This window comes from Ascaphus truei, chromosome 3, assembly GCF_040206685.1.
Source record: "Ascaphus truei isolate aAscTru1 chromosome 3, aAscTru1.hap1, whole genome shotgun sequence".
NCBI lineage: Eukaryota > Metazoa > Chordata > Amphibia > Anura > Ascaphidae > Ascaphus > Ascaphus truei.
This window is the reverse complement of record NC_134485.1, coordinates 119,884,167-119,899,798: the sequence shown is the minus strand read 5'-3', so window position 1 is coordinate 119,899,798 and position 15,632 is coordinate 119,884,167. Positions and strand designations below refer to the sequence as shown.

The following is a 15,632-nucleotide window of genomic DNA, read 5'->3' as shown; positions in this document are numbered from 1 at the left end:
ACTGGTGTAAGATATGAAGAGTCAGATAGCTATAAAGTTTAGACAGAAGACAGACAGAGAAAGAAAGAGAGGAAGTCCGTTGACATGAGGAGAAAGTAAGAATGCTGGAGAAGAGAGGCGGAAAGGTATTACATGAAAGAGATGCAGTGGAGAGAGATGGGAGTGGGGGACAATATAGAAAGTGGGGGGGAGAGAGAAAAGGTGGGGAAAGAAAGGTCAATCCCGTCATTATTTTGCAGAGGGCAGGGATGGTGTGCAAAACTTGTCTCGTTATTTAAAAATACATTTGAACACATCACACAATTTAAGCTACTGTAATTTCAGTGGATCATCAGATTGGCGGCGTGAGCCTTGATTCTTTGAGCAACTGACAATATACAGCATTTTGTTTTCAGTATCCACAGATTCCCCAGGGTGTTTTGTGATCCAATTGTTTCTCTTTTAAAATTCATAGTAGCTGCTCTTGTCTGCAGATTCTAGAGCATTTTAGTCTTTTTAGTAAGCACATCTCCTGCCTTAAGGAAATTAAACTGTGTTATATTTTTAGATAAAAAGGAAGCTGTGCTGATATAAGTGGCAGACGAGCGGCCTTATAGAAGTGATTGGATCACAAAACACTCGGGGGGTTTTCAGTCTGGCAGACTGTTTAAAGTGAATATGAGGTGACAAACTTGGGAGTGTCTCACAGTAACATAATAGCACAATACAGTAGCACAGTAGTTTAGGTTGAAAAAAAGACACATGCCCATTCCTTCTTCCAAAATGTTGAGCACTTACCTAACTGTAGTGTGAGAGTTAATTTACAGACTTTGTTAAATGATTCTGGTCTTTTTTCTACTTACACTTTGCCTTTTTAGCACTCCTTTCCATTTTGTCCTATTTGCTATACACTAAAGAAAAGTGTGCGCCCTTCCATTACCTTCTCAATCCTCAATAGTATATATTATGTATACGCACAAAAATACATTACAAGGTTGTGATAGGATTTGTGAGATATACATGTCTGCGTGTTTATATACTTTTCTTGATTGAACAATTGGGGCACCCTTTTCACCCTCAGAAATCCGTATTGTCTAATTTCCTTGTTAAAACGTAACAATGTTTTTTTTTTTTTTTTTTTTTTTTACAACAGGAAAGAAGCAATGGACTTCTACAATGAACATCAATCAAAGCCTTTTTTTAAGTAAGTACAGTAGTTGTAGTGACTTGTTTTCATGAATACAGATGGGTGAATTATCTAAAAATATATATGTTTAATGTCCCTGAGGATATGCTTGTGAATCGCTGATGTGAGCTTTATACTGTAGTTTGAATAAATACAATTCTGTAAGCAAGCATCGTGGGCTTGGTTTACCCTGGTATTTGTTACAATGTGTTCTCGTGGAAGATTAAAGCTTCCTCTGACAAGATTAGAAGTAACTACATAATTGTGTGTAAAACTGAATCAATCTGTTGGGCTGCTCTGGGCTGCTTAAGGCTCAGAAGCTTAACTACTTGAAAAAAGTTGCTTACAGTACATGAGCTTCGAGGTAACATTCTTCTCTGTCTACTTTCTGCATTCCCTTCTCCCATTCCATACCCTCTTCTCAAGTCCCTATTTGTCCCCACTGTGCTTTCCCTATCTCCAGTGCCTCTGACCTCTTCAGTTTTTTCTACTGTCTCCCACCAAAGCAACCCTACCCTCGCATCCCCACCCCCCACCTCTTCTCGACCCATTATCTCTCTTTTCTCCCTTCATTTACAGTTTCCTCACTATTTTTACTTATTTATTGTTCCCTTTGCTGCTTTCTTGGTACCATTGCTCAATTCTCATTGTTTTTCCCACTTCTCAACCTACCATTATTTTCCATTTTTTTTTTGTTTTTCTCCAACCCCTCTCCCAAAAGATGGTCACGTTCACAGACACTATTACAAAACTTTGCAGTTTCCAGAGGTTGTAGCTGTTGCTCCAAGGAACCCCCTGTTATCATCAATGCTGAAGCTGTCCATCTCATTCCCTGACCGCTCTGTAATCAGAATTTGCAGCAGTATAAAAAGAGTCTTATTAGGAATGTCTGGTGTGACACTACAGCTCAAACCTCCTGCTCAACCAAAAACCAACAGGAATATTTTAAAGGCCTTAAAAAGAAAACAAGTTTAGGCAAATCAGGATATCCTAACCCTATAATTTATATTACAGTCTTTTAATAAAAAATAAAAAAAGAGTTCTGTTTTGCCCATGATTACATAATGCAACATATTCACAAAAAAGAAGGCTCTCTGATATATCGTGTGAATGCTGCAATAATACTTATTATCGAAAAATGTAATTTAAAATAAAATACTTACTATGAACTAATCAACAAAATGTTTTCAAATATACTGTATATATTGCTTTGGATTTTTTTATTGGTGAATTTTAGATATTGGTTTTGTAGCTAATTAAGTTTATGCTTAATTTAGATAATTTGTGAGTGCAGTATGTGTGCATGTTTGCAAATCCTTCCTAGCTAGTTTGCATTGTGCTTAAAAAGTAATAGTCCACTATAAACAATTGTGTGTATGGCAAAAACAAAGAAAAATTGGTTAGTCGCTCAAGTATAATGAAATTGGAGACTAAAAGCACAAAACTCAAAGTGCAGAATATAAGAAACATGTATAATTAAGTTAGTGATTTTTAAATATAGTGAAAAATATATGGTACAAGTAATCTAAATTGAAAAATATAGATAATACAAATCAGAAAGTGTGAAATATAAAATATAATATGTAAAAAAAAAATAATCAAATTGTGACGATTGGGCAAATGTGGCTCTAATAATATAGTTAAAGCTTTGTATATTCATCCTATCGTGGCTCATCTAGCCAATTGTGTATGTGTAAAATGGTTTAAGTAGAAATGGCAGTGTTAGTCCAGTTGTAATAGTGCAGAGTAAATGATTGTTAGTCCAAATAAAAAAAAAATAATATAAAATGGTTGTAACTTTTTTTTATTATTGTTGAATGGTTTAAGTTGGTGTATAAACAATGTATTTTTTGGTCCCTATTCATGCTAGGCTAGTAAAACACTTACACAGCTTGCACGCTCCGGGATTTTAGTTCAGCTGGTCCCATGAGGAGGCTGTGGACAATGGAGTGTTTGGATGGGCAGTCGTCCTATCTGGGAGCCGTTGGTCCGAAAAGCAGGGCTATTGACTGCTCCGACAGAGAGAGGCGCTTATCTCCTCAAGAAATAGCGAGCTGGCATTACAAAAGGCTCTATTCTCATCAGCCGGTTCGTAATTCCCATCCTAATTGCTTCAGCCTCTATGTTATACCCCCTGTCCTGATTGGCCAACACAGACATGCCCTCGTCTTGTGATTGACCCACAACACAGCATCCGTGTGTTGATTGGTCGCTGGCCCATTCTCCATGTTTGTCTATGGAGACAGGAAACCTAGAATTGTTGCAGACGATTTCAGTACCAGGGTGATTGCTGTTTCTAGCACGTGGATTAGCTATGCGGGACTGTTGAGGTTGTGCCGGAGTGACGCAAAAGCAAGGCTGTGCACTCTTCTATAGCGGAAGATTCAAAAGTGCTGCTCAATGACTTGTATCCAGCGATACCTACAGACTTCAAACCCGCACATGAGTGAAAGTTGCACCGGAAAAGTCATCGCGGTGACGACAGACACCTACTGCTGCGACACACTTTATTAGAGCAAATACCCAGTATGTACCTGGCAGATACACTAGCGACACACTTTATTAAAGTGTGGCCGGTACCGCAAGCCGGGAGATTTCCCGGCTTGCTAGTGGCCGCCCCTCGGCGTGCCGCGCGTCATAGACGCGCGGTCACGCGTCTTCGGGAGCGTGCGCCCCCTGCACGCGTGTCCAGGGGCTCCCCGAGGGAGCCCTGGTGTCCCGCGATCGCGGGACAGCGGCAGGGGGTTCCGGCGGACCCGGCAGCGGTAGGGAGAGCGCCCCGATCGGAGGGCGCTCTTCCGCTGCTTCGGCGCGCGCCCGTCACTCTCGGGCGCGCGCCAGGCTACTGCTGCGGCCAAGAACGGGCAAATGCTCGAATAAACTTGGCCGCAGCAGTACCTGGAATGCGCCGCTCCTCACCTCTGACAAGCCCCGTTGCATTTGCCTTCCCAGCCTGGGTTCATGCCTCGCTGACGGGCGGCTGATCTGTTAAATGACAATGATTAGGATTTAATAGGCTGCAATGCTTCGCGTGTCTACCAGATGGCATAAATTCATGAATTGTAATGCAGTATATATATATATATACTGTGCAGTATTGCAGCCAGCGGGAATAAAATGCTTCAATCCCTGCCTGGAAAATACCTCAATGCACTCGGGCAGAAAACAGTCACAAACCTCAATACACCCGGGTATACCCGAATTCGTGGGACTAGCCGAGCTCGAATAAAGAGTGTCGCCAGTGTAGACCGACTAGGTTTCCCTCTGTATGGAACAGGGATTGTGAGTATAGCTATGTTATGATATTGTGTTGCGTCTGCTGGCTATAACCAGAATAAATATACTTTTGTTTAACTTTGGTATCCTATCTGTTCTTGATCCCGTGGAATAGTCCTGGTCTCCCATAACAGGCTTTTCTGGTGGCAGAAGTGGGATCGCCAGGCACAGGGCTGCACTATGCGAAGGTAGTTTGGACTGAGTAGGTCTCAAATCTTTAAGATCGCAGGCCACAAGTCACAGACTCCATTCCCCTTAGTGACCTCCAGCTGGATCAGACCCTTCCTAGACGATTGACAACTCGATCCAGACAATGGCCTCAACTGACAAATCCTTGTCCAAGGAACTGAGTGTTGCGCGATGTGAGGGATACGGACTTCGGCCCGGGTGCTGCACCATGAAGAACATGATCGACGATTTTGTTCGGCATGAGGCTCGGCATGCTGCCCCCCATCTCAAATCTGAAGGGGAGATAGGCGGAGCTCCAGCTTGGAATAAGGTGAGGCTCCCGAGGTGGCGAGACAACCCACCAAGCTGATCTACCTGATTACTATTGCACTGGCCATGCTCAGAGGATATGTTTTTCTGGAACTCTGACTTGCCACGATCCAGTACCTGGCTACTCAAGCAAATGCCCATTCCTGATTTCCAGTGTCCCCCAGTGGTCATGGTTCTTATCGCAGCTCTCAGGTAAGCCAGCCACCCCACCTGACCTAAAGCAGCTTTGCTCGGTTCGACAAGGCTAGGACAACATTGATGTCTTTCTACATTTCTTTGAGCACCAATGTACCTTGCATAAACTACCCAAGGTGGACTGGGTTAAGTACCTGGGGTCAGAGCATAGCGGGAAAGCAGCAGAGGCTCACCGAAAGATGGACCAGTAGTATGCCGGTGATTATGCAGTGGTGATAGAATGTTTACTTGCCCGGTACGAGATCACCACGGAGACCTACAGGCATCAGTTCTGTGCTCTGGGAAGCGATCTGAGGACTCCTACATGGACTTTGTGTCCACCCACCACACCAAGAAGTGGTTAGCCAGGTGTGAGGTGAGCTCTTTTAAGAGACCTCATCAGTAAGGAGCAGTTCTTACTACACTGTATCTCCAAAGTCCTTGAATGGGCAACGGATTTGAATCCATCCAGCTTTCAGCAACCGGCCAAACTGGCGGATTATTTTATGATGGCTTGGCTTCAGCTACGGCGGAGCCTTCAGCCGGCTGCGCCAGCACCCAGCACTTCCATCATCTTGCTGTGGCAGCACCCAGGACCACTGCTTCGTCTTGGAAACCTTACCCGGATGGTACCAGCTCCCGATCGGGCAGACTGAGTTTGCACACGAGCGGCGATGGTTCGGATGCCACACGGGACACCTCTGGTTGAACTGTCCGGATACTCCCCGACTATCCTTACACGAGCCACTGCAGCACAGACCAACATCTATGTGGGACCGTACCCCCTGCACGACCATCGAATTTGCCTTTGCCAGGCACCCAGACAATTCTCGACCCAAGCTGCACGACCCGATGGGAACCGTTACCGGCGGGGTGTACCGAGTAACCGCCATTTGTATGGTCCTCAATGATCCCCGGCAACGGTACCTTTATCCAGTGGCCATCGGTAATAGAAAGGCCGCAGGCTTTATGGATACTGGAGCCATGATATTACTGGTCCGGCCGGACATGGTGGAGCCCGAGTATATTTTACCTGGGTCTGGCATCCAGGTAAAACTGGCTAATGGAGCCCGCAGCTCCTTGTAAGTTGCCAGTGTGCACCTCGATTGGGGAGCAGGTAGAGCAATCGGAAACCTGGGGATGCTCCCTGTTCTGGATATAGACATTTTGTTAGGTTTTGACTTGGGGAACCTTGTGTGTGACTGTGCTAACCCCCGGCCGGCACTGACTGCAGCTGTATCCCGCAGGCAACCCTAAGCGGTCAGACCTGGGTGGTCCACCTCCAATGGCCATTGGATAAGTAGTGGGGAGTCCAGTTCTAGAACCCAATTCCACGTGCAGTGATTCCAGGGTCCCCTGTAGTCCCCGAGGGCCCCAACTGTGGGTCATCCCCGCTCTGTATGTGGACGCAGTTGAGCCGAGGGGTCGTTTATGCCCAGAAAGGGTTCCAGGCTATAGATGGGGTGGTGAAAACCCTAGAACCATGTGTAGATGGGCAGATACCACCCTGCATTAGCTGCTGTGGGGGGGGGAGGGGGTTACGGGACCCCAGCCTTGGGCGGGATCCACCTGTGCTGTTGATCCTGGGGCTCACGCTAGTCAGGTTAGTGCCCTGCATTAACGTACGCAATGGGACCGGAACATGTATGTAAAGCGAAAATGTACTTAAAGTGAAGCACTACCTTTTTTCCACTTATCGATGCATGTACTGTTCTGCAAACATCATATACGTGCATAACTGATGTAAATAATGCATGTGTAACAGGCTCTATTGTCTCCCCGCTTGGGTACAGGTAGGGAGCCGGTATTGCTGTTCAGGACGTACTGACAGGCGCATGCGTGAGCTGCCGTTTGACTATTGGGCGATATGTACTTACTCGCGAGTGTACTTAAAGTGAGTGTCCTTAAAGCGGGGTATGCCTGTATTCATCCAACCGTGGCTTATATGGCCAATTGTGTATGTATAAAATGGTTGTAACTTTTATTACTGTTGAAATGTTTGAGTTGACGTATAAACTTTTGTAGTCTTTAGTCCCTAGGCATGCTAGGCTGGTAAAAAACATATCCAGCCTGCACACCCCAGGATACAGCTTCAGTTGGCTCCACGAGGCGGTGGTGGACAATGGAGGGTGGTAATGGGAAGTCTGAGAGCTGTTGATCCAATAAGCAGGGCCATTGTCTGCCCAGACGGAGAAGCGCCAATCTCCTCGAGTTAGCGAGCCGGCACTGGGCACAGGAGGAGGTAGACGCTGTTCTCATTGGCCGGTTCTTAATTCCCGCCCTCCTTGCCTCAGCCTCTCTGTTACGCCCCCTCCCCTGGCCTGATTGGCCAACACAGGCAAGCCTTCGTCTTGTGATTGGCCCGCCACACAGTATCCGTGTGGTGATTTGTCGCTGTTCTGTTTTCCATGTTTGTCTATGGTGATAGAATAGAGGAATGTTTGTCTATGGAGACGGGAAACCTATAAGAGTTGCAGGCAATTTCAGTACCAGTGTGATGGCTGACTCTAGCATATGAATTGGCTAAGCAGAGCTCTCTGAGGTTGTGCTGGAGCGACCCGAAAGCGAGGTTGTGCACTCTTTTACCGTGGGAGATTCAAAAGTGCTCCGAAACTGCACAGGAGTGAAAGTTGCACCGGGAAAGTAATTGCAGTGACGCCGGGCACCTAGATCGACTACAATTCCCCCTGTATGGGCCAGGGATAGCGAGTATAGCTCTGTTGTGGTATTGTGTTGGGTCTGCTGGCTCTAGCCAGAATAAATATACTTTTATTTAACTTTGGTGTCCCGTCTGATGCTTGATCCCGCGGAAAAGTCCTGGTCTCCCGTGACACAAATAACCAGAGGTAATTAAGTTCCACAGATATGTTAATAGAATTAGTGGATCTGCTGGTGCAGCTTTTTTGTAAGCAATTGTGTGTGTCAATTTACTTACAAAATCAAAATGTCTAAAACGCTGATTTGAAAAACATTTCATTTTAAAAATGCAAAGGTAGTGTGGATTGAACAGTGGCAACAGTTGGAAGCGATGAGGAGTGAACAAACAACTGGACATTAGGTAGAGGTAAACATCTGTGGGCCAGATCCACAAAGCTCAGTTTAATCAGGGATCATAACTCCACATTGCCTAAAACCGTAGTGGACATTCTTTTCCCCTTAGGGTAATGCGTATCTATAAAGCCAAATATGTGCAATATCAACTACTTAGCACAGTGACTTTCAACCTTTCTTCTCTCGGGACACACCTAATCACAGTCCTCTGTTACTGAGGCACCTCCACAACAGTACAGTCTGTTTTGTGACTAAGGCTGCGTTTATAGTGCCGGCGATGGCAACGCGACCGATGCCATCGCCACTGGAGAAAGTTACACTTTAGTTTGGAGCGACGTCGCTGGTGACAAGGCCAGTGACGTCACGAAGGGGGTGGGCAGAATGCAGTAGGCGCTCTGTCATTGGTGTAGAGACAGTCACATGTGGCGACTGTCTCTCCCAAAATCAAATTTCAATGGCTTCAAAATTGTTTGCAGCTCCGTCGTGCTTACTATAATATAAGCGCATGCGACTGATCCAATGTATTTGTTTTGGCGCGGCACCGGGCACTATAAGCACGTCCTTAGACAGACAGTCACAGGAGACAGAGGGGGCAGAGACAGGAAGACAGACAAGTTCCAGGAGACAGAGGGGACAGCGAGTCCCAGGAGACAGACAGGCAGAGACAGTCACAGAAGACACACACACAAAGACAAGACAGAACAAATGCACACAGGACAGCGAGAGACATACAGCCGCACCTCTCTCTTGTCCTTGCTGCTTCCTCTGCAGCTTGGCCACACCCTGCAGGCTCCTGACACCTCCTCCTGTTTGCTGCATTACCCCGCAGCAGCCAATCGGGATGGAGGAAACTTCCCAGCCCCTAGCAACAGTCCTCCTTTTTTCCTGCTCTGTGGGATCAGGGAAATCCCGCGGCACACTTTTGATCCTATCACGGAACTGCAGGGGGCTGCGGAACCACGGTTGGGAATCGCTGACTTAGCATATGCTTAACCTAATGCTTTTGTAACACAACACATGTTTTATTTTCTTATAAAGTCATGTTAAGTATCGCTTACCTTTAGGTAGTGTTACTCCGACCAGACACTGAACTAACGGTTAAAGAGAGGGAGAGTCTTATTTTACTAGAGTAGTTTTATGCCACGTGTCAGATATTAGGAGGATGGAAAAAAGCAATAAGAGCATTCAATTAAAGCCAGCTATGGATTCTAGTACCATGTGTACATGTGCTGGGTTTACAGGAGCCATCCAAGACATTTTTTTATTTTCTTCTTTTTTAACATAGATTTGAAGCAGGGGGTCTCCGTAGCTGAACCCCATTAATTTCAGCTGCAGGGAACCCCCTGCTTCCGGAGATACAGACCTCCAAATGGGATGCCAGCATCTCGGCAAACTTTAAAGCTCCTGCATCATGTGGGCCAATAGGAAGCTGCACCGGAGTGAATTAGGTGTAGCTAAGGAGACCCTCCCCACCCCCCCGCCCCCCGCTTCAATGTTGAAAATAAAAACTATTCACCAAAAAAATGCGCTCTTCGATTGACGCTTTTTTAGGAACATTGAAAATCTGTGTTTTTATGAAGGTGATAAGAAGGTCGGTATTTAAACATAGCCTACATTGTTTCCACCACGTTCAGTATCTCGATAAAATTTTATCACAATCAAAATATTGGTATTTGATGTTTGCTAATTATCAACCCTTGCAACTGCAAAAGCAAATATTGTATTTCATTTTCTGCTGCCAATATAAATATCTGAATCTCACCTAGCCTGAGATATTAAATATAGAGTTGAGCATGATGGACATCAGGTCAAGTACTACAGCCAAGTAACTTTTTGAACCTGTGCCTCAAAGAAAGCCAAAACATAAGTGTTGCAAATGTTTAGTAGCTTATTATTCTCTGATAATATCTTCATTGTTCTTTTCAATTGTACTGTTGAGGTGGAGTTGTGGAGTTGGTAAGGTGCTGGCCTTGAATGCACAAGCTTGCCACTTGTCTAAGTCACTAAAATGATTATATTATGTGTAATCATCAGTAAGTAACTTTATCTTCCAGAGTTTTCCAAGCACATCCCCCAAAATGAAGTGCATATGTTACGTATTTTTCTTGGTAAAATAAGTTCAGAAAAATACTAAAAAGTGATCGAGCTAAATTGATGAAGTAGTTAATATGTTAACCCGCTGGCTTTCTTTTCCCACACAAGCACACATCATTATTTGGAATATTTTGTGTCATCTGTATGTTTGAGTCATATATGTATATACAGTATAGTTAATATAAGAATGCTGATATGACCTAATGTTTACAATTGTCTGAAATAGGATAAGAGCTACCAATGACATGGTAGAACAGTATTATGGTACTAGGGTAGGGTAGGGCAGGTACTTTTTCATTGTAAATCTGCTACTTTTTTTTTTAATTAATATTTTTATACAACCTCCGTGTACAACTACTTTCTTCATGGACAGGTTTCACTTTCTATGTAAAGAAAACAATACAGGCATACCCCGGTTTAAGGACACTCGCTTTAAGTACACTCGTGAGTAAGGACACATCGTCCAATAGGCAAACGGCAGCTCACGCATGCGCTTGTCAGCACGTCCTGAACAGCAATACCGGCTCCCTACCTGTACCGAAGCTGTGCGCAAGCGGGGAGACTATAGAGCCTGTTACAAATGCGTTATTTACATCAGTTATGCACATATATGACGATTGCAGTACAGTACATGCATCGATAAGTGGAAAAAAGGTAGTTTAGTCTTTCACTTTAAGTACATTTTCACTTTACATATGTAGCCCCTGTAAGTAAGAGCGGGCTACTTATCCTTCTCCTACTGGAGTAAGCCCTGGTAAGGGCAGGCACCAGTAGTAACCATGGGTTTTCCCCCCTTCAAGCCCTGTCTGGAGTGATGGAGGCGGGCCCCCTGACTCTGTGCAGGCCTAGACAGAGGGGAGGTCCTGCTGACATCATGAGGGGCAGGGCTGACTCTATTTAGTGGCCACTTCCTGTCAGTGGGAGTTGGTTCTTGTCTGTCCTGGGAGTTGGAGGAGAGGAGTGATGTTCTGTCCTACCTACAGAAGAGAGAGAGAGTAAGGAGACCAACCTATGAGTTTGGAGAGTGAGCAGCCGCAGAGTGGACCAATGCCCCTCACCCAGCTAAGGGGGCGAGGGGGAGAATCAATCCCCACCCAGAGGATACCCTCTGAGGTGGGCATAGGGGTATTGCGGCGCCCACAGACCATCCTGCTTTGAAGCCTACTTGGAGGGAAGGAGAGGAGAGAACAGGCCTGTACATTAGGGAGAACTGCTTCCTATGAACTGTTGACTTTGCATGAACTGCTGTGACCTACCTCACCGTGTTGCCAGACAATAAAGACCTTGCTGATATTTTACCCAGAGACTGTGTGAGTTAAGGAGCATTCCCCCTGGGACCAAAGTCTTCTCTGTAAGGGTCCTACCCCACATCCCTGGGGCTTATAGAGAATGGAGGCTCTGCACCACTAAAGAATGAAGGCAATTACCCCAGAAGCCTGGTCCTGTTGTCCCCAACACCAACGCGGGAGACTCAGGCCCTCCTGTTCCAAGCAGGTACGCACCACCCAAGTACACGTAGCCAGCCTCACTACACCCTAGATAGCCATCTGTGTCTGGGGGGTGGGGGGGAACATGGGTTACATTTGGAGGCGAGCTGCTGAGATCCCAAACAGGACAGGCTTTCAGCGAATCAGAATGGGAGGAGGGAAGTGCACCTTCCGTGCAAGTGCTATGGAGGGTAGGGCATATCATACCAGGGGTAGTCAGGGGAGCGCGAACTCCCGCACAGTACGCCCTGGGTGCCCTAGGTGGGTGGTGTAAGATGGGTGTATGGCTATTGCTGTCCTAGTCCCTTGAGGCAGGTGGTGTGAGGCAACTGGGGGGAGTTAGCCTGTTAACTTGTCCAGGGACCATGGCCCAGGGCCCGCACTATGAGTGGCCAAAGGTAGGAGACGCCCGTACTTAGGGAGATGCCCGGTACACTAGCCAGCACCCACATAAAATACACCACAGAGTACTTGTAGGAACCGTCAGCGAGTGCGGTGCACAGAGGAGTTCTGCCTAGCCTGGGGTATGCCACATCATACTAGGGGTAAAGCACAGAGACATAGCATGCAGAGAGCATCAGAGACTGTCAGTGAGTACAGTCAGTGTCTAGGTACGAGTTTTACACTAGACACTGAGAATAGTGAAAGTATACATTTGGTGGGCTCATCAAAGATGGTGGCCGTCACTACATGTGCTCCGCGGAGCAAGGAAGAGTTAAAAATGGCGACAGCAGCGCCATCCACGGCCCAGCAGTTAGCAGCCGAACTAAAATGGCGATTCCCGACAATCCTGGAGCGCGCACGTGAATCGTGCAAAGAGACTGTGAGAGAAATATGGAGGGAGATGTGCAGGGGTTTGGCGCCAAACCCAGATCCCCTGCAAGAGGAGCGGAGCGGCGTGAAAGCCGAAAGCCCACCCACCTGTGCTGTGACTTGCCAACAGACAAGGCCACGTCACACTGAAAGAAGGAGTGCCCCTCCTCTTGTTTCCACCAGAGGGAGGGGGCACAAAGAGAGACAATCAGAAGAGTTCCCCAGCGAAGGGAGGGACAGGAAGTGAGAGCGAGGAGCTTCACTTCTGTCTGACATTCACAGAGAGAGGAGCCGAAACTTTGAACTATTCCACCCCTGAGTGAAATATGGCCGAACTGAGCACCACGATTTACCAGCTTCCAGGAGGCTTACTGGTAGTGGAGATTGAGGGCCACGAGTACCTCCGGTGCCTGTGCGTCCACTGCGGGACACCCGGACAGGTCCGAAGCACGAAAGCACGATGCCCTAAATGTGGCACGTACTGCCTGTGGCCTAACGAGCCATGGCCATTGATCGAGACCCCGCAGGGTGCCTCTCCGGGAACACTAACGGAGGTGGCGGAGACAAGAGACGAGGCTGCCCTAGTTCCCCACGTCACCCATGCGGTAGGAACCAAGGCCCAGCCAGCTACTGAGCCGAGAGAACCGTCGGCGGAGGAGAGCGCGACCGCAGTGGAGGTACCAGAGTGAGCCCGTTTTGTACCACTGCCCACTGGCGGTACCGCCCAAGAACCCGGTGACTCCCTTGTGGAGGATCCGATCCAATTATCTTCGGAGGAGGAAGATGGCGTCCCATCGGTGGCGATGCGCCTACCGGCGAACCACCCCAGCTGTCACAAAGATGGCAGTCCACTTACCGGAGAGATGGAGCAGACGAGTCCCGACACCTCCCGACGGTGAGCGCTGGTGCGGCCTGAGGCCCGTAGAAGTCCCACGGCCGTGGTGACTCCCAGTGCGGCGGAGACGTCGTCGGAAGCGGACCCAGAGGGACCTGAGTATATCAACCTGCAGCGGAGAGGTAAGGAGACTCCACCACCCCCTTACTCCCGCCAGGCGAAGACGGAACCTGCAGAGGACGAGAAGGAGAGGCGTGCAGCCTACTTACCCGTCAGCGGACCGGATGATCCACCACCGCCCCTTCCGGTCCTCGACGCTCTTCTGGTGCGTGACCACGGAGCGGATGGAGATTCCGCGGGCACCAGCGATGACATCACTTCCGGGTCCGACTGGAGAAGAGGCCCGGGAGCGCTGTTCTCCCCATGGAGAGCCGCAATGGCCACTCTGCGAGGCCAAGGTCCTTCCAGAGGACCACAGGGCTCAGCGGAGAGAGCAACCAAGAAGATGCCCACTGGTCGCGGTATTACCCGCTTGCTGGACACTGATTTGAACATTGCCCCAGCCCCAACCCCCAGCTCCATCGCCCCGGCCACTGCCCCTGCCCCGTCACGAGTTTTACCACCGGGACCTAGCGGGGATAAATTAAGCAAGTACCCCAAATATTCAAGAGATGTAAGGGATTGGGAATTGAGCGATGAAGGGTCTGACGGGGAGATACCGTATGCAAATGTAATTCGTATACCTAACCTTGTGCCTTTTTCTCCTGCGTCTAGAGGGATGGCCCGAGGGTCCCACACTACACAAGAGGCTGGGCCTGTAAGTTAAGTGGTTCACAAGATGAACCCTACGGTGTACATCAACGCCAAAGGGAGGAGAGATTTCTCGCGCTCTACAGAGGCGGGTACGTCCGGTGTCTCATCACAAGTGGAGTCGGAGGTAGATACAGGTAGCCCCTTATCAGAGTACGAGCACCGTGACAAGTGGTGGGCACCCCTGTTCACCGGGTATCATGAAGGTATGGACCACACCAGGTTCGTACTCATCAGAAATGACATCGTTGATTATTGGTGGGCGGTAGGTGCCTATACTCCCCAGGAGGTGGTGGATGAAATAGAGCATCAGTACCGGGAGATAGCGCAGAAGATCATTCTGCCAAAGGGGCCTAGTATTTAGTATGACGACATTGCCCCTGTAGAACCGGAGTTTTGGGTGCTGCCAAGCAGGGCGGGTCGGAAGAACTTGACCAAGTTGAGCCGAGCAGACAGAGCCATAGTGGCTAGGTATAGGCAATCCCATGGTTATGAATATCCTTATGTGCCTGAACCCATAATGCGAGAGATAGAGGAGAACAGGGATAGTTGGCTCCGAGAAGCCGTACAAGAGTACTTGCGGACGAAGTTTGGTAAGGCAGGCTACCACAATCAGGACAGGATCAGTGAGTTGGTCAGGATCTGGAGTATAGGACGGGGCATATACATGCACAATGTAATATATCGGCCCGAGTCTGGGTCGGTACAGTCCTATCATGTGACTGTAACTGACCATAATGGTAGAAGGATACGGAAGCCTGACCCGAAGCATTATTATTAGGGTTCTCCCCGCTGGGAGTAACTGTATTCTGTTGATATCTTATCTCACCTGGTATTGTCTATGAACAATAAACTGCCATGTTTTGTGTTTGTGTTCCCAGGTTTGTTCGCTGCAGGATGGTGCTACTAAAAGTAGGTCCAAGTGGGGACCATTGGATTCCACCAGAGGGAGAGTGTAGCCCCTGTCAGTAAGAGCGGGCTACTTATCCTTCTCCTACTGGAGTAAGCCCTGGTAAGGGCAGGCACCAGTAGTAACCATGGGTTTTCCCCCCTTCAAGCCCTGTCTGGAGTTATGGAGGCGGGCCCCCTGACTCTGTGCAGGCCTACACAGAGGGGAGGTCCTGCTGACATCATGTGGGGCAGGGCTGACTCTATTTAGTGACCAGTTCCTGTCAGTGGGAGTTGGTTCTTGTCTGTCCTGGGAGTTGGAGGAGAGGAGTGATGTTCTGTCCTACATACAGAAGAGAGAGAGTAAGGAGACCAACCTATGAGTTTGGAGAGTGAGCAGCCACAGAGTGGACCAATGCCCCTCACCCAGCTAAGGGGGTGAGGGGGAGAATCAATCCCCACCCAGAGGATACCCTCTGAGGTGGACATAGGGGTATTGCGGCCCCCACAGACCATCCTGCTGGGAAGCCTACTTGGAGGG

At 48.0% G+C, this 15,632-nt stretch overlaps 1 protein-coding gene across 2 annotated transcripts in view; it reads left to right on the top strand.

Annotated features, from left to right (window-relative positions):
* NME7 (NME/NM23 family member 7) overlaps positions 1-15,632 on the top strand; it is a 225,237-nt gene that overhangs the window by 83,890 nt on the left and 125,715 nt on the right. For both annotated transcript variants that reach the window (XM_075589425.1, XM_075589424.1), the window contains exon 5: positions 1,133-1,183. In XM_075589425.1, coding sequence (XP_075445540.1) covers positions 1,133-1,183 — 51 coding nt within the window. The remainder of the gene's footprint in view (positions 1-1,132; positions 1,184-15,632) is intronic.